At 41.6% G+C, this 26,226-nt stretch overlaps 1 protein-coding gene across 3 annotated transcripts; it reads right to left on the bottom strand.

Annotated features, from left to right (window-relative positions):
- On the bottom strand, positions 1 to 26,078 carry CEP57L1 (centrosomal protein 57 like 1). Of its 3 annotated transcripts, none has more exons than XM_086744192.1 (11): positions 26,044 to 26,078; positions 12,819 to 12,963; positions 10,904 to 11,083; positions 10,200 to 10,321; positions 9,668 to 9,784; positions 9,300 to 9,377; positions 7,507 to 7,605; positions 4,733 to 4,810; positions 4,407 to 4,624; positions 2,623 to 2,767; positions 1 to 482 (listed from the first exon to the last, which is right to left on the bottom strand). In XM_086744192.1, exons 2-11 carry the CDS (start codon positions 12,958 to 12,960, stop codon positions 276 to 278), a joined length of 1,386 nt encoding a protein of 461 aa, XP_086600318.1. In that variant the 5' UTR covers positions 12,961 to 12,963; positions 26,044 to 26,078; the 3' UTR covers positions 1 to 275. The 3 variants fall into 3 exon arrangements, with proteins under 3 accessions (XP_086600318.1, XP_086600319.1, XP_086600320.1); XM_086744194.1 differs by lacking the exon at positions 1 to 482 and adding an exon at positions 1,365 to 1,566 and having other exon boundaries at positions 26,044 to 26,076; XM_086744193.1 differs by lacking the exon at positions 2,623 to 2,767 and having other exon boundaries at positions 320 to 482.
- Between the last annotated feature and the right edge of the window lie 148 nt (positions 26,079 to 26,226).

Genomic DNA, 26,226 nt, shown 5'->3' with positions numbered 1-26,226 from the left:
CACAAAATTTTATTTGACAAGTTAAAACATAAACATTACATTAACCCATGAAAACACTTTATTACAAGTCAGTGCAGATGAATTATAGCTACCCTACGTGAAAGTTAACTCTGAGGTGAACAAACTGACCTACTAGTGAGTAGACAGCTTAGAATGTAAAATGCTATATTTATTTATCTTTAAAAGGTATTTTGTGGGATTAAAAATTTACTAGCTGTCAGACAACTTCAAAAACTTCTAACAGTAAACTTCAGAACTGTTGTTCCCACACGAAATCACTTTTTTTTCAGTGTTGACTGAAGTTTCTGCACATTTTTTAGCAACTGAAGAGAACTTCTACTTTTTTGCCCAGGACAAGATTTAGACATACTTTCCCTCACAGTGATGGTAATCTCCTTTACTTCCTTTTGGTCATCACACTTCAGTTTGACATGAGCTGCCCCTTGCTTCAATTTCCAAGTTCTTCTCTTTAATTTCTGCACCTAGGAAGAAAGATTACTAATTAAATGTTACATACTCAGAAGACCTAGAACTATAGAGCTATAGAGCTTACTGGACTTCTACCAAACTCCAACCTAAAGACATCTAAGGGACACTTTAAAAAGAGTTAAAACCTACTAATCATGCATACCATTGCCTTGCTGTAACAGAAAGCAATACAGAGAACTGACCTCACCCACACAGACAGCATTACAGAAAACATCGCCCACACACAATAGGTTACTGAACTCCATCACTCCCTAAGGTAAAAATGCCTGCTTGGGAGAGACTCGATATCATCTGCTACCAATTTATACTTACAATGGTCTTCTTCCATTTCAGATTCTACTACCTTAACAAAAAAAATCCCCAACACACCTATAAACTGTATACCGTTTATTACCGGTTACTGTATCTAAACAGATTACTATAAAGCCTCATAACAAAATTGGAAAACAGAGTAAATTGCTAAAGAATGCTTTTTTAAATGTCAAATAATAAGTCTTGACTTGCACTTAGCATGACAAGGTCACTTCTAAAGATAAAATTAGGCTGGAAGCATTCCATATGCCAATTTAGACTTTAAGTCCGACTCTAAAAATAATTAACTTTAATTCATTCCAGAACATATTATTAACTGTGAAACACAGAGAGGACCACACCATTTTTAGTGTGACAGGTTCTAAAAGAAGAAATATGCATCAGAAATATTAAGATTGGTCTGTACAAAACACAAATAGAAATGGCTGTGTGCAAAAGCACCAGAAAAAAAAAGATATAGGCCAAGGTTTACAGGAGTCATCTGTCTTGATAACCAGGACATGATGGACAGTAATCAAACAGACACGAAGAATGTGCTATTTACATCATGACCCTAAGGCATGTGCTCTGATAAGGCTGTACCAGAGTGCAGATGAATTGCCAGTAGATCTGCACCCTGATAATAGGCAAGGCTAACAACAACGTTGCACCGCATTGTATGTGCTATTCCTTTTCTCATCATCCCAAAATGAAGGCAGACTGTAGCCATAAAGATATGCAAAAGGAAGAAACAAAGGTGCAGTTGTTGTCCATTGTCTCAGTTTCCTGGAGGATGAAGTTAGCAAGATTCTGAGGCAAGGAATAACACCATAATTGCTGGCTCCTCAAGAATGTAAGAGATTTATCCAAAAAACAGTCAACATTACCAAGAGAGGCAGTGAGGATTCAACAGCCAATGTCCTTTGTCCATATTTCTAACATGCAACTCTGACAAGTCTATGCTGACATAAGCACCTTTGTGCTTGCAAATACATGGACAATAAAATATTTGAGTGAGAAAAAGCTATCAAAGAATGAATGTAAATTAAATTGGTCAGATTTAAATTAACCATCTCCCCTCCCTTTCATAAGGTCTCATACTGAGTTTTGGTTCATTTCCTATATAAGTGAAGTTCTTAGGTGAGTCTATTTATCCTGAAACCTAAGATGGAAGAACAGGAAACTATCAGACAGAAGTATGGACTGCATTTTTTATCATATATTCCAAACCAAATTGCTACAAAGGGGTTAAGCTGTTAATCTACAGAACAGTGATTTTATATGGGCATGTATGAAAAGCTGTTATCTATGGCTCCGAAACAAATATTGACAGAATGTGTAGAGGTTAGGGATTAAATGAAACTGAAAGGCTTGTTTGGCTTTGGAGAAGCTGTGGCCAACAGACTATTCGGTTAATAAAAAGCTTCACTATTTCAGTAATACAAAAAACATTTAATCCAGTCTGTACAGGAATTATAGCTTCTTTCTCCTTCCCCAGAGGGACAGGACACACAGAAATGTAATCTCAACAGTTTGTCTTAATGCAGTGAGCAGAAGTGACAGACTGAACAACCCAGCTCTGTACTGCAGAGCTGCCACAGGGCAGGAAGTTTTCACACTAGCATAGATACCTAGCTGCCAGCTGTGAGTGCTTTTTCTTGATCACAAGAAGGAGTTGGAGGTACAAGAACAACAAGCTAGCAGCCTAATTACAATCACCCATACTGGAACATCCTGGCTTAAGCATTCCAGTGACATTCTACTTAATGGCAACAGGAGGCAGAGTTGTGGCAGCCTTTAACTAGAGTGCTACTAGCTAGAGAGTTTACATCTCATTCTTACAGTAGCCTGATGCTTTTTCAGCTTGAGTATTTGTTCTCCTTTAATCTCCATTTGTTTTACAAGGCAATTCAGCTCCTGTTCTAGGTCTTGACGAACTTTGGAGTCTTGAGTCTCCTGTATCTGCTTCAGAAGTTCTTGATGCTCACTATTAAAGACAAGAATGGCACACTAAGAATTCATGATATAGTGTCTAGGATTTCTTCCAATACTTTCAGTGTATTGCAGGAGTTGCTAGCCATTTTGTCCAGAGTACAGCAATTTAGCACTATTTACCCACTCACATAATAAACATTAATCTAGAACATACTCACAGTAGAAAACAAGTTTTTCCAGTGGGTCTGATTTTCTCATTTCAAATTTGTAGCTGATGTGCATCTTAATCCTCCCCCTTGCCACAGTCGTAACAATTATATGTGTAATAGAGTGCAAAATGAGAATCTGGAAAGTGAACAGCAGCTATGCAGCATGGTATTTTCACTTCCTGTTCAATTTAGTGCAGACTTTGAAAGCTTAGTGTAATATAGAAAAGTATTGATTAAATTAGTACATTAAATTTATACATTTTCTGACAGATAATTCAAATTAAAAGACTACTCAAAAATATTTGTAGTGAGGTGTGCTGGTTAACCAAATTAACCAGCTTAATTAAATGAAATTGTGTACATCTACTCAATCCCTAGATATCTGAACTAGTCAAAAACAGAGACCCTCTCTTATATAAAGGTCATGGCTTCTTTTCTGACTTCTGAGTAACCGCTGCTTCTTGGCAGTTTAATTGAAGCAATTGGTTGTTGCTATTAAAAAAAAAAAGCAAGCCTATCCTTGAATTGCCATGAGTAAGCCAAAGCTTTTTGAAGAAGAGATTGGTTGCCAGTTTAAATTTTGCCACATCAAGCACTTCAAACCTGTGTCAACATCCTAACTGGTTTAACCAAGACATCCTCCTCTGTTCAAACCACAGCTCATCATGTTGATGTCTACTATGACCAGCTACATAGCTCTGCCCCACAATTGTACAAGCTTGCATTAATGGGAAGATACCTAAGAACATGAGAAGTTGTAATCCACATTTACTTGCATGGCTAGAAAGATACATATGCTCCCATTTAACACATTAGCTTCTTACATACCCTGTCCATTTTCTGGCAGGAGACTGCCCCTCTTTCACAACCCCCTTACAGGACTGTCAAGTTCTCCTGCTAACAACAAGGAATGGGAATGAACAGCAGACAGTCTCAGCACAAAGACCCACCAGGTACGCACATACAGAGAGAATACAGAAAGAGTGAGGACAAAGTAATAGGCTAGATGTTGTGACAGGACTATTCCAGCCACAGCTGTACTAATCTATTCTACCACCTGGACTGACTGCATGCTGCAGACCTACTCAACATTAACACCACCTATGCAGCCTTCTCCAGGAGAATATTCTTGGTCTACTCTGTAGATCTCAGAATATATTTAAAATCTCTAAAAACCACAGGCCTGAAAGATTTTTCTTTTGCTGCAGGTGTTACTTCAGTAGCAGCTCAGTTAAGTACAGGATGTGGAAGCAGAAAAACCCAGCTGAAGAGTATGTTGCTTGCCCACAAGATCAGCTGAACACCAGGATAGAAAGAATTCTTTGAATGAGGAAAATCCAGCCAGTCAGGCCTGCTCAGGCCATTCTGTCAACAAGTAGTCGTACACTTAAAACAGGCTAGGTTTGACTGCAGCATACCTGTAGCTTCACAGGGCTACCACTGAAGTCACTTTTACTCGTAACACCAGGGATGAGTACTCACAAGCTCATTTGGCGCAGATCATCTTGTATGGTCCACAGAAGGTCTGAAAGACTTGTGGCAGTAGGTGATGTGGAACAAGAGGATACAGGTTTTGAAAGTGCACTGCATCCTGAAATCCCATATGTAGCTCCTCCTTGGCTTCGTGATGGACTGCGATGCTTCATCATATGCAACACACTTTGTACGTTTGCACTAACAGAATGGCTGGAACTGACAGACTTAAAGAAGAATTATTAAGTGGTTTACAGAAGTGATTAACAATTACAGTAAAGAGACTTACTCAAACTGTAGATGCCAGTTTAGCTAGAACATTTGGTTTCACTCACCTTCCCAGCCACAAAAGGTAGTTCACCAGCCCTTACATGTAAGTGTGAAAGGCGTATTTTCTTCATTGCAGGATTTCTCTGCCATAAGATAGACAAGAAAAGTAAGACAAGAAATTTAATTCTGTTGACCCAATAGCACAATATTAAACTTTTTTCTTTTAGTAAGTAAAATTCAAATAAACAAGCAGTGAAATGCATCAACTCAGTTTCCCTGTGGCTTAAAAAAATAATTTCCCTCCTGTATGTGGAAGGAGTAGGACTTTCCAATAGGTGAGACAAGTAAATTCCAGATGCATTTAGCAGATAGCTTGACAAATAGCTTGACATTAAAGAAACTGAACATTGCTTACTTAAATTTGAAAAACTACAGTTGCAAAATTTTGACTGACCTGTAACATTTGTTGCAAAATGAATTCTCTTGATTTCAGCAGTCCCCCCCAAAACACACCATCTTAAGATGCCTAGCTGTCGTGGTTTTGTTTAGTGAGGGGGGGCCTAAGGTGGTAGCTTCTGTAGGAAACTGCTAGAAGTTGCTCCCCTTTGTTCAGGGGACTTGGCCAGGCCTAGGGCGGACCCACTGCTGGCCAAGGCCGAGCCGATTGGTAGCAGAATGTCTCGTGATAACGCCTCTGCGATAACGTATTTAAGAATGGGAAAACAGAAAAAAAAAGAGAGAGGAGAGAAGATGTGAAGAAGCTGAGTAGGGGCAGAGGCGCAGAGGGGGAGGTGCAGGCCTCATGGGCCTTGCAGGCCTCACCCTCTGGCCTCTCGCCAGGCAGCCGACTGGGCCCGACTCGGTCCAGCCCGGCTGCAAGAAGTGCAGAGGAGATGAGAAGTGCTTTGGAAACTAATTTTGCCAGATAAGCTGAAAAGCTGCTAAGACAGGACATGGTGGGTGGCAGAGGTTATTGTCATAGAATCATACAACCATTTAGGTTGGAAAAGACCTTTAAGATCATCAAGTCCCACCAATAACCTAAGACTGCCAAGACCACCACTAAACCATGTCCCTAAGCACCACATCTACACATCTTTTAAATACCTTCAGGGGTAGTGACTCAACCACTTCCCCGGGCAGCCTGTTCCAACGCTCGGCAATCCTTTCAGTGAAGAAATTTTTCCTAATATCCAATCTAAACCTCCCCTGGCACAACTTGAGGCCATTTCCTCTTGTCCTATCGCTTGTTACTTGGGAGAAGAGATCAACACCCACCTCACTACAAGCTCCTTTCAGGTAATTATAGAAAGCAATAAAGCCTCTCTTGAGCCTCCTTTTCTCCAGACTAAACAATCCCAGCACCCTCAGCCACTCCTCATGGGACTCGTGCTCTAGACCCTTCACCAACTTTTTTGCCCTTTTCTGGACACGCTCCAGCACCTCAATGTCTGTCTGTAGTGAGGAGGCCAAAATTGAATTCAAGGTGCAGCTTCACTAGTGCAGAATACAGGGGGATGGTCACTTCCCTACTCCACTGTTTCTGATACAAGGCAGGATGCTATTGGCCTTCTTGGCCACCTGGGCACACTGCTGGTTCATATTCAGCCAGCTGTCGACCAACACCCCCCCGCCCCGAGTCCTCTTCCACTGGGCAGCTTTCCAGGCACTCTTCCCCAAGCCTGTAGTGTTGCAAGGGGTTCTTGTGACCCAAGTGGCCTCAGGCCATCCATCCAGCCTGTCCAGATCCCTCCATAGAGCCTTCCTACCCTCAAGCAGATCAACACTCCCACCCAGCTTGGTGTCGTCCGTAAACTCACTGAGAACACACTTTAGCCCCCTGACCAGATCATTGATAAACACATTAAACAGAACTGGCCCCAATACTGAGCCCTGGGGAACACCACTTGTGACTGGCCACCAACTGGATATGACTCTGTTCACCACCACTCTTTGAGCTCAGCCATCCAGCCAGTTTTTTCACCCATTGAAGAGTACACCTGTTTAAGCCATGAGCAGCCAGTTTCTCCAGGAGAATGCTGAGGGAAATGGTGTCAAAGGCTTTACTAAAGTCCAGGTAGACAACATCCACAGCCTTTCCCTCATCCACTATGTGGGTCACCTTGTCATAGAAGGAAATCAGGTTAGTCAAGCAGGACCTGGCCTTTCACAAACACATGCTGGCTGGGCCTGATCCCCTGGTTATCCTGCACATGGACAAGGTGCCAGGTGAGCGCACTCAAGATTAATCGCTCCATAATCTTCCCTGGCACCGAGGTCAGGCTGACAGGCCTGTAGTCCCCCAGATCCTCCTGCTGGCCCTTCGTAGATGGGCATCAGATTTGATAACTTGCAGTCAACTGGCACTTGCCTGGTTAGCCAGGACTGCCAGTAAATGACGGAAAGTGGCTTGGTAAGCACTTCTGTCGGCTCCCTCAGTACCCTTGGGTGGCTCCCATCTGACCCCCTAGACTTGTGCGTGTCTTAAGTGGTGTAGTAGGTTGCTAACCATTTCCCCTTGGATTATGGGGGCTTCAATCTGCTTTCTGTCCCTGTCTTCCAGCTCAGGAGACTAGGTACCCAGAGAACAATTGGTCATGCTGGTAATGGAAACTTTTCCAGTGAGGCACTACCAGCCCTAGCCCAGTTTTAATTACCAAAGGGAAAAAAAAAAAAAAAAAAAAAAAGAGATATTCAGCACTGTTCTTCACTTTGGAAAGGGAGTAAAGTGTAGCAGACAAATCAAGTGCCTCTTACATCACCATTTTTCATAAATTCCTATCTTTGTGCGAGTCAGATGCTATCAGCAACAGTATGCTAATAAAAATTTTCATGTTACCTTCTTAGTTTTTTTCTTCTGACCATTTTCCTTTTTAGGTTCGTTTTGAGAGGTTACTGAAGACATCAAAATTCTGTTTATCTCAAATCCTGTTTGAAGCTGTAGGAATAAGCAAAAAAGAGAACAACCATTTAATGTAATATTAGAAGTATGAAATCACATGATCTAATTAATTCTTTCTTTCACGCATGGAAAAGAACCAATTAAGGGCAGTATTAACTATCCTGCTTGGAAGATATAAGCTACACTTAAAAGCTGAACAGACTACTAGGATGGCAGGGTATGAAGCAGATATTGCAGCTCTGCCTTAGAAGTCCTCATTTTCATATTCAGCTGCAGCAGCTGTATTTTTCCACTGTGCAATCAGCAACTGAGATAAGCCAATCCTGCTGCACGCTAGGGATCTGATCATAAAATCCAAAGAATATTAACATTTGGATTTTACAGTCTGGGGGCAGAGAGAACTTAGCCTGTCTGTTACACTGAGGTCAAACCTGCTGGACAATCCTCGGATTGCTCTGTAGTTCAAAGTTCATATAAAGGCCCATGATAAACAAGATAATAGCCATTCTCAATTAAACATAGGACAAGGACTTTGTTTTGGCATGTGTAACAGTTTCGGATAAACAATGCCAGAGGTCCACCACGGAAGTGAGATTATTCTGGTTTTTCTGTCATCAAAAGGAAGTGAACCACCCCGCACCCTGTGTTTCCCAACCCAGATTCAACAGATCTAAATTGATCCTGCAGTGAACTAAGATGGTACCAGTTTAGGACTCAGTTTACTACACCTAAGTCCTTTTTTGAGCAGATGTTTATACTACTGCTAAAGTCAGACTATCTGCTCTGGGAAAGTAACCCTTACTATATTTTTCAGAAGATAAAATCTCTGCAGTGGCAAGCAGTTTAAGCAACAAACCCAAAAACCTGGAAGTTTTCAACTGTGTCATTCTGCCAGATTCTGGAGGTGGTCAGATACCTGGACTGATGAAAGCCCATCATCTTTGGATGAGGTATAAAAACTGATAACAGTGATGAATTAATTTAAGCTATCAGCTTCGCTTAGGCTAGGTTCTTTCAATATTATTCTTCAGCTCTGCACCCCCCCACCCTGCCCAAAGGGAATGCCACCACAACTGCTCTCTTTCAAAATGGCTGCTATTTCTCAGTGAAGTAAGGTTTGGAATACTACTATTTTGCCACTTTAACAAAAGATTTCTCTGATTTTGCTCTCTTCAGCAAATACTCATCTCTCAGATGGATCTGAGATGGCCCAACGAACTGCCTATGGCTTTACAGAATAATGAATTATTCAAGCTTTCACTTAATGAACAATCTAACTACCCCTGATTAAAGATTTTTTCAAGTATAGTCCAGTATACTAGATTTCAGCAAATCTTAACAAAAAGAGGAAAACAAACAGAATAACCACCCTTACTTGGGGTATAAGGTTTCTTACACGACCACTTTTTAGTTACTGTTAGTTATCTGATTTACTTGCAGATTCTCTAGAAATTCATTTTCTACCCAGATCACTTAGAGCAGCTTTGAGGCTGATGAACTGTATCATTAATACAAAACCAAGTAGAATCTTCCTTGATTGAGATATGCAAAATACTTGGCAAGCTTTCTACTACGTGGTTTATAACTGGTCTAGGTAGTGTTCCAGGAGTTCTCCCTGGGTAATAAACATGTGGAGTTTAAATGTAATTTTAAAAAAGGCTATTTTGGACAGAGAGAATAGCTTTCCTTAGTAATATAAAATAAGATAAAATAAAACCTTTTCAGTCTACCTGAGCAGTTTTGTCTTCTATTAGCTTACGCTGATGCTCTTCTTTACAAAGCTTTTCTTCTAAGTGTTTGATCTTGTCCTGAATTTGAAGACAAGAATAATTAGTCACACTTCAGTTTGTCATGCTGAATACGAAGTCTGAAGTAGCTTGCAATTGTAATCTGAGACAAAACAGGACTGTAGGAATTTTTAAATCCCAGACTGAAAAAAAGACTCATGCAAACGAAGCCAAGGTGGCATTCAGTCAGGCATGCTTTATGATCTTAGCTTAACAGAGGAAACTTTTGCAAAACTTAGCACTATTAACAGTATGCCATACAAATTATATTAAATGAATTACTTTCAGTCTGCCATTCCATGCATGCTTACTTCTGCAACTCTCTGAGTAGCAGTAAGTTTAAGACACTCTTTTTCTAGCACTTCAAGCTTTTCAAGTTTTGCATGCAGTTCCAACCGGTTCTGATCTTCCTCTTGCTGAAGCTGGGCCTGGAAAAAAAGTAGAGCAAGAATGGAGCTGGCAGCTAACTGAAATTGTTTCAGACTCAAAAAACCAAACACACTGCAATAAAGGTGTTTAACTAGTTTAAATTTTGTATTTTTTAAATTGCAAAGTGATGAAAAACACCAGGCAGACAAAGAAGACTTAGTTTCCAGCAGCCTTTTTGTCTACCAAATGTGCAAGTATTAGCATGGTTTTGCTCATTAGGAGTTCCACCTAGGGAGTCTTTTCATACAATTCATTGTATGGTTGTCATCAGCCAGTCAGACAGTAAATTGCTTCTGTTTGCTACCACCCTGAGCAGAGCTGAGGAAGAGTGATGGCAACAAAAACTTCAGATCTTACATATTTCTATACTTTTTAGCTATATCACTACTGTTTTAGTATGCTAAAAGGCTTCACCTGTTGTTCTAAAAACATTTTCTTTTCCACTTCCACACTAGAAACCATTTTCCTCATGTAATCCAGCTGTTTCTCCAGCAGGGAGCAGCGGGACTGTGCTGCACTTAACTGCACGCTTACATCTACAGAGAGAAACAAAGATATTCAGTACAGCAATGGGGGCCACACATTTAGCCATCTTATTGAGGAATTCTCTGTCTTCAAAACATGCAAGAAAAGTTTTGTTAGTCTGAACAAGTCATGTGGTTAAAATATATTTTATATGTAAGACATGAGAATCAAAATGTTTTTCCAGAGCTAGTCCCTAATATGAATTCCAAAGGTGTAAGCACTGCAGTTACTTTGATTTGTATCAGCAGATATCTAATCAGAATCTGGTTTCTTCTCTTCTCCTCACTTTTCTCATTAGCAGTGTTCTACATGTAAGCAGTTGCTTGCTTATTGTAGAAGTTAAACATACCACCTGAAATCTGCTTGTTCTTTAAAATAGCTTCATGGGTTATGCAATACTTGGTTAATAGATGTTAAAACAAGACCTCAACTCGATTCACAATGATCAGGCTCCTGCCCCTCCCCAATTCTGAATTAAAAAAAAAGAAAGGCGGGGTGCATTAATTAGCCATTTATCAAAACAAAAAAACCACTCCCTGGATTATGCAGTCTTGGAGTTGCTGTGGCTACACCTTATCACTCACAAGAAATACCTTTCCTCTGTTGCATCAGTTCTTGATGTGCTATGTCCTTTTTGCAGGATTCATGCTCTAAGGCTTTTTTATACTGAGCAGCTGCTACGGAGAGGCTGCACAGTTTATCTTCAGCCTGTGACTTCTCCAACTCTAGACAGCGGATCTTTTCTTGAAGAGTTTTCAGAGCTGCCACCACAGCTAGGAAACAATGCAACAGTTATACATTAAGTAACAGTTCCTATTATTATTATTATTATCATCATCATCATTATCATTATTATTACAAAACACTTAAACCAGCAAAACACTACCTACATGTTCTTCCTAGGATCACTCCTGAAATGAATTATATTCCCCAGCAGTACGCTAACACACTCAGAACATTTCTGGGACAAAAAGAACAGGTTTACTGCACACTGGGGTATAAAGCACATGTCCTATGAGCAAAGCTATTTTCACTCCAAATGGTAGCAAGTACAAAGAAATCACAGCAAATTAAGTGTAACAAACCCTGGGACTTCAGTTTACATAGAAGTAGGGAACACAGGTATCCAAGCTAGGTCACAAGTTTTGGCATAATGCAACTGGTGTAGACAGATTTTAAAAAAAAGACATGAGGCTGGGGGAAATTAGACACAAAGGGACACTTTAGTAGAGGATGCATTTAAAAAACTTTATTGTTTCAAAAGGTAATGATTCAATGTCTAGTTTCTTGTACTGAATTACTTTTTGTTTAAACCATAGAAACAATTGTGCAATATTTTGCTTTTAGCCTCAAATCAGTATGAGCCAAAATTATGCCAAAAATAGAAGTTGCAATTTCAGCCACAAGGAAAAGTCTACTAGCTTTCCAAAACCTGTACACACTTGTGGAAGTTTAAGAAATATTCTACAACAAGTCAAGCTTCTTTTTTGACATTTCATAAGCCTTGGTAATTTCCCTATACAAAGTCTCTCAGTAGAGGAACACCCAGCAAATACTGCTAGCTCCATAACAACTCTCATCAGCTTCCCATAGCCCCAATGAATTATAAATCTATCAATCATCAATCAATCAATCAGACACCAAAGAGTAGAAAGATTAAGTGAGACCACTTCTTCCATCTTTCTACCAGCATGTCAAACACTTCCTTACTTAAACACTTAGCTGCATAACAATAAACCGAACATTTTAATCCAAAAACCCAAACTCTGTACAACAGAAGGTTATTACAGAAGCCACAGATTCTCGATAAGGGGAAAACAGTGAAAGAACACGGATCACACACACAGCCTATCTCTGTGCAATATTGCAAAGTTGTCCATAATCATAAAAGCAAGTATGGTCTCCTTGTGATTCACTGACCTCTCCAGACATGCTAAAGCCACTGAGCATTTGTGCTGTGAGCTCCAGAGAGTAATCACCCATTAAGGCACAGGACAACCATAGTGGAGCCACATTTCACACAGACAAATATGCTACTAACTTTCCTGGGAGTCTGCTTTATTCACACGTTCTCCTGAGGAATCATACCATACAAAAAACCTTAGAAGTTATTTTAAGCTAGAGGGAGTTGAATAGCACTATGCAAAGCTGATTTCAAGTCAGTGTACCATACGAATGATCTTTTTTTTACTATATTTGAAGTCATGAACTGCTTCTGCTGAGTTTGAAGCATTCTCCTTTGCTTTTAGAGGAAGTCTGACGATTTTAAATTAAACAACTTTCAAAGCCAAAGTTTATAAGGATGTTAGAAGACTTGCAGCAGTTTCCATTCCAGACGTATGACTTCAGGGAGACTACTCCCTCAGGACACATATACATCCTGTCTCAGTGTCAGTCTGATAATTGCAGCAAGTCATTGAACTGAGTAAAACAGAATGGGGAGTTTGCTCAAGAGATTTCACAAAGAACAATTAAAAAGATCACTTTAAGGACATATTTTGGCTTTACCTTGGTTATTGGGGATAGAAGGCCTGTCACCACCAACAGCTGCCAACTTCTTTGATTCTCTATAACCAAAGGATGCAGGAAGCATCTTATCTGGTAGCTGAAGAAAGCTTCCTTTGAAACTGTTCTTTGATCCAGAATCCATAGCCTGTGAAAAGAGAGCTATTTAATGCCATTAGCTCTTTAAAGGACTATGTAACAGCTTTCAAAATATGTCACTGGGCAGTCCCTGGCTCTGTTTAGATCAAATCAGATTTTCTGCACCAAAATAATAATTAAAAAAAAAAAAACCAAACATACATCCCCAGATTAATCCTGTATTTTAATGCAATTCCAAAATAATGCCTTTCGTAACACTATACATAGCTCTCCTCAAATACTCAAAATTTTCTAAGATTTTTCTTGGTGCTTTCTAATGACTTATGTTGATTTTTGTCCTTTTAAAAGCCAAGGATTATCAATATTTTATATTATCTATTTTATAGACTTTAGTGACTACCTCTCACTGCTCCCTCCAAGTTTTACAGCCTGTTTTCATTTGCAGGCTCCTTAGTGCTCTAACACCTATCTTTTTACGTATGGCTTTATTATGTAATACAGTTCCCCACCTTTAGTGTTGAGATAACAAAAGGATATTTAACATGCAATACTCCTAGCATTCTCCCCATTACTAAGTGTATGTATTAAGTCCTGTTTCACCATTCCCTTTCTTTCCCACCCATTCCCATTCTTTATTTTATCAGAAGCACGCTTGAAGACAGTTTACACCCTGTCAAATAGTGACTTTCCTTCATACTCAAGACATGCAGAGTGAAACTTGCAGAAAGTGCCTTGTCTAATACAACCTCTAGGAGAGCAGATCCTTAAAAGATCAGCCCGTACGCACTCGGGCTGATGACAAACAAGTAATTCAAGCCTTGTTTGGCTCTTTACATCGGGAATGCCACAACAACCAAGCATGGGCCATAGGTCCATGCTTTGTCCTTTTTCTGAAGGAAAAAGGTGGAAAAGGTACTAACACTAAAGAGGTCTTTAATAACTTTGGACTTACTGGTACTGTAAAAAACATGTTTATTAAGCTTTTTCATTGTATTATTTGCGCTTCTACTCATCTACCTGTCCTATATATACAGGAACAGCAAATGCTTCCCTCAAAAATATACACTTCAGTCCATTTTAATAAGGGTCTTATTAAACTACACTTCAAAAATTGAAAGAGTTGCTGAGTTCTGAAAGCTGTTACCAGGTTTTGCTACTCGTAGCAAGTGTAAACACCACACGGAGACAAGGAAGTTAAAAGCACATTTTAAATGACACGGCAGCTACCTAGCAAAGCAACACCAAGAATTTCACTTGATACAGTGTAAGAAGTTAAGAATATATAAAGCTTCAGTTGACAGAAAACCAGATCATTTGAAGGCTCAAATGATACAACAATTACGGTATCACTGGAGTTTAAGATAAGGGCACACAACTGGAACGGGCTTCCCACTTGGGCAGGGCTATTTACAGACACTAGTTCCCAAGAAAGTCACCCAAACGAGGTATCTAGTAACAGGAGGAAGAAATCCTAACCAAGACTGGAACCTGCTGATGAAGCACACCCCAGGAAAAGCCTTTCATTCTGGGTGGGTGGGGAAGAAAGTTTTCAACAAAGGAATGAGTTTCCAGGAACAGCTCCTCCAGCACCGTTTCAGAGGCCATGTAAAACAGAAAAATCAGTATCCATCCACATCGCCTCTTCATCTGAACCAAAGGTAGATGGAAATACTTCCTTCTCCCTCCAAGTTTTCATCATGGAGATGTCAACAGAAGCACATTTTTGCCAGGGCTTGCTTGACCTGAGGCTTCCCAGACACCACTGCTATTGTGTGCGAACACCCTCGGGGCAATTCCACAGCTCAGGGCAACCCCCCAGGGACCACCATGGCCTCCCCAGCACCAGCATGGCTCCCCAGAACTGCAAGAGGGGCGCTGACCAGGCTACTCTGGCACCATAGGCCTCTTCCAGAGAGTTCCCCTGGGGCCTCACCACCATCCTGCCCACGCCAATGGGCCACCCTGAGCCCAGGCCGCAAGCTCTCAGCATTGGTAGGCAGCTGTGGGCAGCCAGGCATGCCACCACCTCTGGCAAGAGGTCCCACCTGGTGACTGTCACATTTATGGCCACAGAGGCCATTTATGGGCCTCCACATCTCTCTCCTAGAGGACCAGGAAACACCATGCAAGGACATCCAATTGACTCTTAACAGCTGGACAGGCCGGTCAAGCATATCCGCCATTTCCAACAGCACAAGGGGCAGTGGCAGTGAAGGACACGAAGCAGGGAGCAGCAGAAATCTCAGGATATGGATGGGAAAGTCCTGTGGCCACAGGAAGGGTCAGGGCCCAGACAGGAGAGGAGATGGGCTCAGCATGGCATGGTGCACCAGCATGGTATTCCACAAAATAAGAAATAAGCAAGACTTACAAATTTTCCCATTGCTTCTCAACTTCTACACGATGGTGATGAAAAAGCCTAGCAAAAAAGGTCCATAAAAATACACGTATGTGCAAGCAACAAGCTTCCTACCGCTGCTTGAACAAGGGAAGGCAACTTCAGAAAGTCCAGAGGAAGAAGGTGGGTTTTGTTCACACCATCTAACCTTTTGGCAGTCAGCATAAGCGGAGACTTGCTTTTCCAATGTCCTCCAGTGGAACATGGCTTCCTCGCATGCCTGCAGCTGCTACGCACCAATTAGTTTCCTTATTGCTTTCACATAAACAAGTTTTGCTGTTTCCAAGGAGATGGGCCTGTGGACAGTTGTAAGGAGGGCAGTGATCCGAAGCAAATAATGAATAAGAGAGGGAGGGAACAAAGCACCAGAGAATCGGAGAGTTTGTGGCCAAGCTCAGTAACACAAAGGTAGGACACAGGGGACACCTGTTTGTGAGAAAGGGAAGTAAAAACCTTTTAGTGCTGCAAGTGAAGCCAGAGGAAAGTGAAAGAGAAGAGGCCAGCTCACCAGCCTAGCGATAGCGATTCGGCTAATCCAGTGTGGGCTTCAGCATGAAACCCCACTATTTTGCCAGCACAGTAGTGGGTAACACCCTGCAGCTGGAGCGGGGAGCTCCCCAACCTACTTCTAAGAGCACAGGCTCAGCAAGGAGTGTGAAGGACTACAACACCGCATGACTAAGACACCCGTGTTTACAGAACCCCTGCTGTGGACATAGTTAAGGATGACTTGCTTTGCCACAGCTTTCTCAGGCTGTGTGGAGGTTGCTAAGTGCTTGGAGGCTCTGTCAGTGTAATTACTCCAGTAGAGGTGCTCTGGTGTAGAGGAGTCCTCTCACATCTTAGGAGGTAAATATGTTTTAGAACAACCATGCTGCACAGGAGTAATGTCTACAACCCTGCAGACCTCAGGCAAGGATGTGGGCCAGGAAAAGGACCAAGTCACTTTATACCAGCGAGACATCACCAAACATCCTGACCACTTTCAGCACACTAGGACAAGAAAACTCTCCGGAAATAATTAAACAGCTTGACGTATGTTTGGACGTCAACTGTCCTACCATCAACTTTCTTCCTTGCAAGTATTTAAGTTTCTATAAAACCATCACAGATGGGTTTGCTTTTTAAAAAGTGTTACACAGTCCACATCCATTGCAAGCTTAACCTACCACTCTTTTACTTCATGCTACCATGGACCCTGGTACACAGCCCTAGAGAGGTGTTTTAAAGCAGATACTGCTTCCCAAATGGCATGTTTGTACTCATGTAACTTCAGGACGCTTAGGGGGTTTTAGCCCTTGAACAACACTCGTTAAAGCAGCCAAAACACCGTTGTTTAGACAAGCCCTTTGCTGAGGAAATTAGTTCACTCCTTCGAGTCTGGGGAACAGCCAAGGGAGAAGTATGCCTATTAAACAGAGGCTGACAAAATACCCAGGTTACAGGCGGAGGGGAAGGAAAGGGGGGAAGAAATGCCCCACTCCCACCCCAGCTGCCTGCACCGTGGGGCAGGGAGGGGTGAGGGGGAAGCACTGGCATTGTGCAGGTTGCATCTGGACTCACTGCCAGCCCTTTGGGTTTTTTAACCAAAACAGACCTAGCCTGTACTGGCAGATGCAGTGGTGATACTCAGAAGCCCTGTGCTATTTTACACAGAAAAAAAACACACAGGAGCCCGTTCATACATACCCTGCATCAAGCATGGGGTAATTTAGGGCTGCCCATTAACCATCAGCCCAGCCAAGCTACCTGTGTTGTCTGAGCTAGCAGGCTTCTGCAGTGCAGTGCTACACGGTTGCAACCCTGTGCATCGGTGCCAAGCACAGCAAATTCCCCCTGGGACAGGACTGCACTAATGCAACTACACTGCCTACCTCCTTCCTACCTTGCTGCAGCTGGTGTGCTCCTCCCTGGGGTGTGAGGATGAGCAGAGCTGGTCCCTTCAAGTGGGACCACTTCGGTCTGTTGGCTTACCATCACAGGTGGGCTGGGAGTGAGCTTGCACAAAGGCTGTTGGGGAGCAATCCTGTCATCAGGTCCCTAACTATACGTGGGGCTTTCGTACCTCAGAGGACAGCAAGCAAGCTGGAGTTTGATACCTTAAGACAAAGAGTGGATTTCCCATTTCATCATGGTCATGTGAGTACTAAGGTGATTTACCTTTACACTGTTTGTAGTTATTTTTGCTGCATGTGGCCTGCATTAACTGCCAGAGCACTGGATCGGATTGCCATATAAATCAATGGACATTTTAGTTCCTGCTGTCTAGCACAGGTAAGCATGCCAAGAGTGGAGAGTTACTGAACACCACTGAAATCCTGAATGTTACAGAAAGACCAGTTGAGACTTCCTCATCCTCCTCCTCCCCTGCTTTCTGTTTCTCTCCTCCATTGCTAGCTACATCATTTAAAAAGTTTTTAAAAAAATTCTTCTGAAGATAAAAGTCCAAAAAGGTTTTGCCACGTATACAATTATGTTCCATACTATAAAGCAGAATATGGAAAAGCTTTTTCCACATGTGAAGTATAGCAGATTCAGGGAACAATGCTGGCTGAACAGTTTCCCAAAAGATACACACTAAAGGAATAATGCGATCATGTAAGGGATACTTCCATTAAATTCTCCAATGTTTGTTATCTCACAGAGATCCTGGTTCACTCAAATCGCAGTGAGGATAACCTTTTAGAACCAAAGAAAGAGGTGCTGTCAGAGCACCTTCAAAGAGGAACAAGAAAAACAGATCAAAGCATTTTTCAGAAAGAAATACAAATATCTATCTTCTAACCTGACCTACTGGGCATGCACAATTTATAGTGGGTTTTTTTCGTAACTGAAAACAAAGTCTCAGATGAATCAAGGAATGATTCACTGTTTATCTGACATAAGAGAAATTTTAAAGAATTGCCCCAACGCAGACTATACCAAGAAACTCTCAGAACGCTGGCTGCCGCCTTGTCTGTTTGAGCCAAGCCTTGCCGGCAAAAGGTTATGTGAGAGGCCATTTTCGTCACACAATTCAAATTGGTCTATTTTTTCCCCCTTTCACTTTCCTTCAAGAACCAGGGGAAAAAAGCTTGGTCAGCTGTACTAGCTGTGCTGCAGTGCTCTTTCAGCCTTACTCCTGACAGACAAAGAACAGCCCTTCCACTGACAAAAAGAAATAAATAATGGTGTAGGCAAACGGCATTGTTGTTTTGGGAACACCCAGTCTCTAGCATCCTGACACAACCGCTTTAATCAGCCTGAAACATATGACCTTGCTCAGGACATATCTAAGTAATTGGTACTTGTGCGCCTACTTTAATCTAAGTGGGTTAGAAATGAAGCGGTGACAGCTGCATAACTCATAGGAAGTGAACCCTCATTGAATCAATGAGGCATTTCAACACGTTTTTAAGTTCTGTTGAGTCCCATTTTATAAGAATTTAGAACAACTGACTAAAATTTGTTAGAGCAATTAAGAAACTTATTTAAAAAAAAAAATCACACAGGCAAATCCATGGGAGTTAGCTTGTCATACAAACTGTGAGATACAAAACTGACAGTCTCAGAATTGGATATATAAAGGTTAAGTGGCCAGTTTCTATTTTGATACTACTGAAGCAAAACCTATTTACTCCTGAATTTCAAGTCTTATGCAGAACTTGTGTAACTTTCATACAATCTTTGGTTTTTTGGTCTTGGAAGAAAAGGAAAAGAAATTACATTCTGTTTTTTCTCATGACACTGTATCTACTGTGCAGTATGGTAAACCCTGGTATTTTATTGAAAAAAAAACCCATCTCCTAAGCCTTTTATTTCATTGTGTCAGACCTCCTAAACATGCATATTGCTATTTCTCTGGTTGCTGTTTGCTAGTGATAAGAGAGAGAGATCCGAAAAGAGGAAGAAACAAAATTGGATGAGTTACACAAGCACTTTGGGAACAAGGAAAAGAAATAACCAGGTGGGGAAAAAACAGAGACTTTTAAAGAAAATTTTTTCAGGAATGGGTTTAGGAATGGTTTCTGACAGTGTATCAAGCAAACCCGGGTCATAATGTCATTAGTTTTGGTTTTCTTCCATGAGCACAGCAGACTCAATTCCCCATTAAATTTGGCCTTCGTTCATAAGTGCATAAAATAATATTCAGTACTTTGTGGGGAAACTGAGTTGGTGCAAGCTCTTTGACCTGTATCAGAAGATAACTGAACTTAGCATTCAGAAGAGCAAGACTGCAAATTCCTATCTAGTAACAACTGCTATGTTAGCATGAAAGTATCTGGCCTGGAACATAATGTTATCAAAATAATTACATTTCTAAGTCTTTAATCAGTCCAAAGTAATTAAATATAACCTTTTTGTAATAAGCATCAAACACAAAATCAGATACTATAGATGGTCACTAATATACTTCCTCACTTTCTTTGTAGTTTTGTTCCTCTTATCTTCTCCTTTCATCCACCCTCATGTTATACAGTTGCTTTTTCTCCCTCATCTCCTCTCTTTGCCTTGTATTTACATCATTCTATAGCTTTGTTCCTTGCTCTTCTCCCTTCAGTCTTCTTTTTCTCTCGCTCCCTCTTCTAGCATAAAAAGTTAGGGTTTTTTATACAGTAAAAAGAGCCTTTTTTTTTTTCCCCCACATGAGAATAACTATAAAATATCTTCCCTTCATACTTAGGATCCAGTTCCAACAGATGCTGTTTGTTCTTAGTACACTGACTGATGTGGAAATTCAAGGTGCTCTTCTCAGTACTCTACATGAAGAATGTAAAAATTTACTTTTTCTCCTCACCATTATTATCTGCTGATGATGTCATCACACTGTCTTCCCTACGTAGTTTGCTTAGCTTGGTAACTTCTCTTCACCCTCAAAAATCTGCTTTTGCTCATTAGAATGGAAGCAGCTCTCATAGCTTTCTAATGAGCAAATCAGAGCATGTGTGTCCCGAGAGATGGGAAGGCAGGAGGAAACTACTGGCTCTGGCTACTGACCCTTGATTAAAAAGAGGAAGACTTTGCTTTTGTGGAAAGGGAAGATTTTCAAGGGCAACTGTCTCCGGTATAGAAGACTGTGTATCTGTGCACAGGCAAAATAATTACAGATTAGAAGGGCAAATGCAAAAAGAAAAAGACATATTAGGGTAGGGTGGGGCAAATGTAAGAGTGGGTTGACATGACAATCACAGTGAAGAAATAGAACAAGGTAGGGGATAGTTATTGCAGGTACTGACTCATTCACAGTAAACACTTTTACTGCATGGTAATTTTCACACTTTATGTCTCAAATATTTAATGGGATCATTGAAAGACGGTTCCGATCATTGCAACTTGCCCTCTAGGCAGATGAAACCCACAGATTTTGTCCCCACCTTTGCCTTGGAATTTATTTTCAAAGTAAACATCTGTTTTTACCAATACTTTCTCAGGGAAAGTGTCAGTCTCTTCATCCAACATCCTTTAACCTACCTTAGAGATGGAGTAGGAGGTAGATTTTTAGCCAGATAACTAGAAGATCGTGACATGGATGAGCAGAGAAACACAAAGAGGGTAATTGTTCATAGGATTTGTCTCATTTTACCTGCTACCATCCCTACTTTTTTTTTTTCCACATATTCCTGTGCTGCTGATAACTAGGCACCTGGCAGGGAACAAGAACTCCATTCTGCACTTGTACATCAGGCAACCGAAGATAAAGAACAAAACCGAAGATAAAGAACAAAAAACACCCCCAAAACCTAATAAGGAAAAGGTAAGTTTCATTCCTAGTGAGAAATCATTCTCAAAGTCATCTTTTGTCAGCAACAGTTATCTTTAAAGAAGCAGAAAAACTGCAAGCAGATCTGACTTAGAACACCTCCTCGGTCTGATTTTGGAGACCTATTTTCTTGAAGAATAATTTTAAATAATATCATCTGTTTACATGACTCAGAATATTCATAGCAACTCCAACACATCTACATTGTGCATCCTGAACAGACACAATATCCTAAGTATTAATGGTACATAATATAGTATAATGAGTACTCAAAAATGCAAAAATTGTCTATCCCTACTTCTGGCCTGAGTTGTCTGGAAAAACTTAAAACATTCAAAGCCATGCCACAGAATACTTGTTTCATACAGTCAGGATACCTAAACTTGCATGACCTCAGAGATGTAGGAAAAATCTGAGTAAGATGCTGCAAAATTCTGCACAACGTTGCATATATAAAACTAACTTCAGTTGATTATAAATTGTTTATGAGACATTTCTCCCCTATTAACTGGACACACAGGTTCTGACTGCAAGGTAATTTAGTGGATCTCCAGGGACTTGACTTAAATTCTTGTTATTCTGTGTGACCTTAATAATCACAGAGGGATGGGACTGATAAGGGACTGATGTTTCAGGATACCGTACCTTCCAGCCTCAGGGCTGAATCCCAAGCTTGGTAATGATAGGCTTACATGCCCTGCATGTAAAAGAAATGCAGGTATATAAATGCAAGTCCTGCTAAAACAAGCAGCATGCTTAGTCAGGAGCTAACAAAAGCTGTGCGTGGGGAAACTCTGTGAACATAGATGTGTGCGAAGTCCCACCCTGGTGCTTGGCACCTTTGTCCTCTTGGGGCTCAGAATTTGGAGTCCTCTTCTAGCGGTCAGTGCCAAAATCTGTTCTTTAAAACAATGAATAAAGAGTCCCTGTAGCTTCTCTGGTCTGTGACTTCATTTCATATGGCTGCTGGCCACAGTATTTTTCTTTGTGTTATCACTGGAAAACACCAAGGTCTGTGTTAACAGACAGCCTGCCAAAGGTGTTTAAAAGGCCTATTGGGCTGCCAGCAGATAAAAAAAAATTCCCAACAAGCAATGCTCATTTTCTTTTAAAATGTAGCTGGAGGAAATAGTGTCCATCTTCTCCATGCTTTTACCCAGTGGTTAGAGCATTGGCCGGGAAGTGGGAGTTCCTGTGGAGCATTCATGCCGCATCTCTGACCACCATGCTAGACTGGCAGGAGGAAGAGCAGGAAGGAAACAGGGTGTCACCACCTTTTCGTTTGAAGTTATGACCCTGTTCAGAAAGGCACACAACAGTCTAGGACAAGGAGAAGGCAGCTGAGGCAAAAGGCAAGAGTAAAACGAGGATGTGTCTCTCTCATCTAGTTTAATTGTAGGAAGAGAGTCCTGGGTTTTATGTATGCATTTTTGTAGTAAATAGTGCCTGGATAAAACACAGCACTAGCTTGGGAATAGCTACCAGAAACCAGGAGTAAGTGTCTACAGCTCCCTGTGTTTCCTTCCTTCTAGCTCACACCAGTGCAACATTTGCCATCCTTTCCGACAGGGACACAACTTCAACAGGTGAGGTGAAGGATGCTTCCCTTCCACTCTGCAGGCCTTCCAAGCACCTGGGACACTCTCCTGGGAGTAACAAGATGTTGACTTAAATCCCTTTGAGCTAAAAGCCAGTTCTCTCACCACTGGGTTACTGCACTGAAGGTGAGCACTCTACCAAATGTGGCCAGGCACTGAAGCCAGCTGTGGCTGTAACAGAAGACCCTGACTTGTTTGGCTTGGAGAAGTTCCTCTCAGCTGGACCTCTCTTTGAGCTGCCCTACTTAATTCCGAGACCACAAGTGGGCACAAAGGGGAGAGAGGTGCCAGATGCCCAGCTCAGGGCAATTCTGGATATTTCTATCCTGAAACAGACTAATAGATTTCAAGTGGCTGCTCAGTGGAGTTTTTCAGATCTGACTGTTTAGTTTACCCATGTGCTTTTCCAGGGTCTAGCCCTTAGTCCTTCAAGCTACATTTAGACAGTTAAACAAAGTAAAATTGGAGAACTGGCAAAATACAACAGGACTTACTGGCCTGTAGTTCTGGTATGTCATAGCCCAGCTTTTCTCAAAGCAACCCATGCTTCACCATAAAACCATTCCACAGTCTTTCTGCCAGAAAGATCTGGTCTCCTAAGACGAAGCCGGTGGCTAACCCATCCCTGCTGCATTTGTGACCTCTAAGGAGGCAGGATGCAAGTTTGGTGCAATTGTACACACGCAACACACAGTAGGCCAGAGCGCATGGTAAATGTATACACTCAGAAGTAAAACAAGGCCATATTTTCTCCCACATCTTACACTGTAGCTTGCTCAGTCATTGAGGCCAGTCTGTTTGGATGATACATGGTCTTGGCTTGACACCAAGCTTGGGCCTGGATTCAAAGACAGTAGAGGAGTAGCCTCCAGCTTTCTGGTGTCTCTCTGCAAAACAGGAGTCACAGAGTTTTGCTTCCTCAGAGGGCTGCTGTGATGAAAACCACATTAAATATTGTGGAGTAACCACTTATTGCAGCAACCTGCCAAAACCCAGATCTAGAAGGGGAAGGTGAGCTTTTAGAAGAAGCAATCCCATCCTAGGTATTTACTAGTTGGAATGATATAAGCCTCAGCAAAACCAGGTGTAAATAAAAGCAGTTCCTTCTAAGTTGCACAAGTTTTACTGTGTTATTACAAGTTCTCCAATAATTGACTAAGTGTATGCTGCAGAAACTGGAAAACACTTCTAAAAGTAAATATAATATAATTTAGCTCTTATATCATAGAAAGGACATGAATACAACTACCATATATTGTATTTTTAAAAAATAATTCTGCTGTTGGATATCATTTGCATATAGCTATAGAAGTCCTTACTTATCTACTTAAAAAAAGAGGGAAGTTGATAAATCATCAAGGAAGGAAATACTGAGGTTTAAACAGCCACAAATTTGTTTTTCTTCAGCTTATCATTTTAAAAACTCAAATGCCGTAATTCTGGATGAGTTGCCAGATTGTTTCCTTCATAATTCTGCCTTTCTCCTATCCATTCATTAGGGATCAAAAACAAGCATATTAACTTCAGTCAGTGAACACGCAAATCAGACAAACACATTCCCCTAACTTCAGGCTCTGATTAATTCCACTGGTAGCCTTTGACCTTGATTTCCACAATGTCTTGCAGTACATACAGAAGCTTGACCCGGTATCGGAAAACTGCAGCGATTTGGTTTGGAAAAAATAAAGGCACCTTCATCTCCATTACCAAAGTGCTACATTAAAATCTATAAAACAAAGGGCTGAAATCTGAAGTTTAGGCCTTGGAGCCAGTTTCACAATCTGTTTCCTGTAGCCAGAGTTCATTTGCAGCCAGTGGAAAAAACAACTTCTAAAAGATAAAAGGCAGTGCTGTGACTTTCAATCAATCTTAGCATTCGGTGTGGGAACACAGCTGTACTAAAGTCTAACGCCAATGCGTCAGTTCTGATTCTGGTTCACCTTATGATCTTGCAGCCATTGCCAGAGACACCTAGCAAACACAAACTTATCACGGGAAAAATGAGATCTATCCAACCTCCAAAGATCAAAATTTAGATAGAAATAAAGCAAGCATACGTGACATGCCTATTCACAGGAAAACTGGGAGACCATAACGACTGACGACAGAAGGGGATGGGAAGCTGAAGTGGTAGCTAATGTGAAAAAAAAAAAAAAAAAAAAAGAAGAAAACATAAAAGGCATTGGCAGAATTCTTTTCTTTGAACCCATCAGTTATGATGGGTGGAGGCCTTAAGTGCTTAGAGAAGTCAAGACTCACATTTATTACAGGTAGTGATGATTTCAGTAGATATATTGTTGACACGGGTGCCAAAGGCCTAGAGGAAGCAGCTGCACGAAGCAGTCCAGGCCTGTCCACATTGCTGAACAATGGCAACGCCGACTCCTTGGAGAAGGGATTTCATGGGAAAAAGAGATCGGTCTTCCTTGAAAGGTACAGGTAACGATAGAATGACATTTATTTTGCAACCTTTAAAGAAAGAGTGCTAGAAAACAAAGGAATGTCAGATGAAGAAACAAGAGTCTTTACAAATAAAAGAGCTGTTGATGGCTGGTGTTGGTGAGCCAGCCCAATTTCTGTTCCTGGGCTCAGACGCAGTTTGTGTGCCTTTCTGTGGTATACAAGTAGCTTGTTCTGCATTTAACTTCAGTTTTGAGAGTGGGAAACGTGTAGATGAGAAACATAAAATAATTATGCAAGACCCTATAGGCCCAATGTCCTGTTTCTGATTTATTTGCAAACATTCTTTTGCTTTTTCTTATACTCCAAATTGTAGTTTTATAATTGCTTAAGGAACAGCTGCAAACGGGTGGTTCTGCCCTTACTTTCCTCTCCTTTTCTCTGCCAAGAGGTGAATTGGATCAAGGAACTGACATGGCTGAAAATTGACTGTATCAAAAAGGCACCTTTTTTTTTTTTCTTCCCCTGCAGGAAAAGCAAAGGAAACAGAAATACCAGCCCATTTGGTGGCAGATTACACTTAATCACAGAATGGTTGAGGCTGGCAGGCATCTCTGGAAGGCATCTGGTCCAGCTCCTCGCTCAAGCAGGGCCGGCTGAAGCCAGTTGCCCAGGACCACGATCAGATGGCTTTTGAAGATCTCCAAACACGGAGACTCCACAACCTCCCTGGGCAACCTGTGCGAGGGCTTGGTCACCCTGACAGTGAAAAAGTTTCCTGACGTTCAGAGGGAGCCTCCTGTGCTTCAGTTTGTGCCCGTCGCCTGTGGTCCAGGCACTGGGCACCACTGAGAAGAGCCTGGCTCTGTCCTCTTTCCGCCCTCCCTTCAGGTGTTTGTGGTGGCACACACACACAAAGAAAAAAAAAAACCAAAAAGCCAACATTATGAGAAAAAAAACCTCTGCAGAACAGCTGCCCGCGCTCTCCCTTACCCTTCCGCCGCGGCGTCCGGCGGCACCTACACGCAAGCGCCCCGCGGCCTCACCCCGTCCCGCCCCGGGCGCTGCCTGCCGGGATAGGTAGTTCTCCCCCGCGGACGCGGGGCCGCCCTCCGGCCGGACTACACATACCAGCAACCCTTCCCCGGCGCTGCCGCTGTCCGCTGCCATTGGACC

The sequence above is a fragment of the Chlamydotis macqueenii genome, chromosome 3 (assembly GCF_036417535.1).
Source record: "Chlamydotis macqueenii isolate bChlMac1 chromosome 3, bChlMac1.mat, whole genome shotgun sequence".
Classification (NCBI taxonomy): Eukaryota; Metazoa; Chordata; class Aves; order Otidiformes; family Otididae; genus Chlamydotis; species Chlamydotis macqueenii.
The sequence above is the reverse complement of the archived record's forward strand: the minus strand, read 5'-3'. Positions and strand labels throughout refer to the sequence as shown.

Bases quoted from the DNA above. Each gene is read 5' to 3' on its own strand.
- CEP57L1 (XM_086744192.1), bottom strand. From the start codon at position 12,960: ATGGATTCTGGATCAAAGAACAGTTTCAAAGGAAGCTTTCTTCAGCTA. The intron at 10,322-10,903 runs GTATTTCTTGTG...TTCTCTCTGTAG, and splicing joins ACTGATGCAACAGAGGAAAG to ATGTAAGCGTGCAGTTAAGT. The intron at 9,785-10,199 runs GTGAAGCCTTTT...CTTTTTTTCCAG, and splicing joins AAATGTTTTTAGAACAACAG to GCCCAGCTTCAGCAAGAGGA.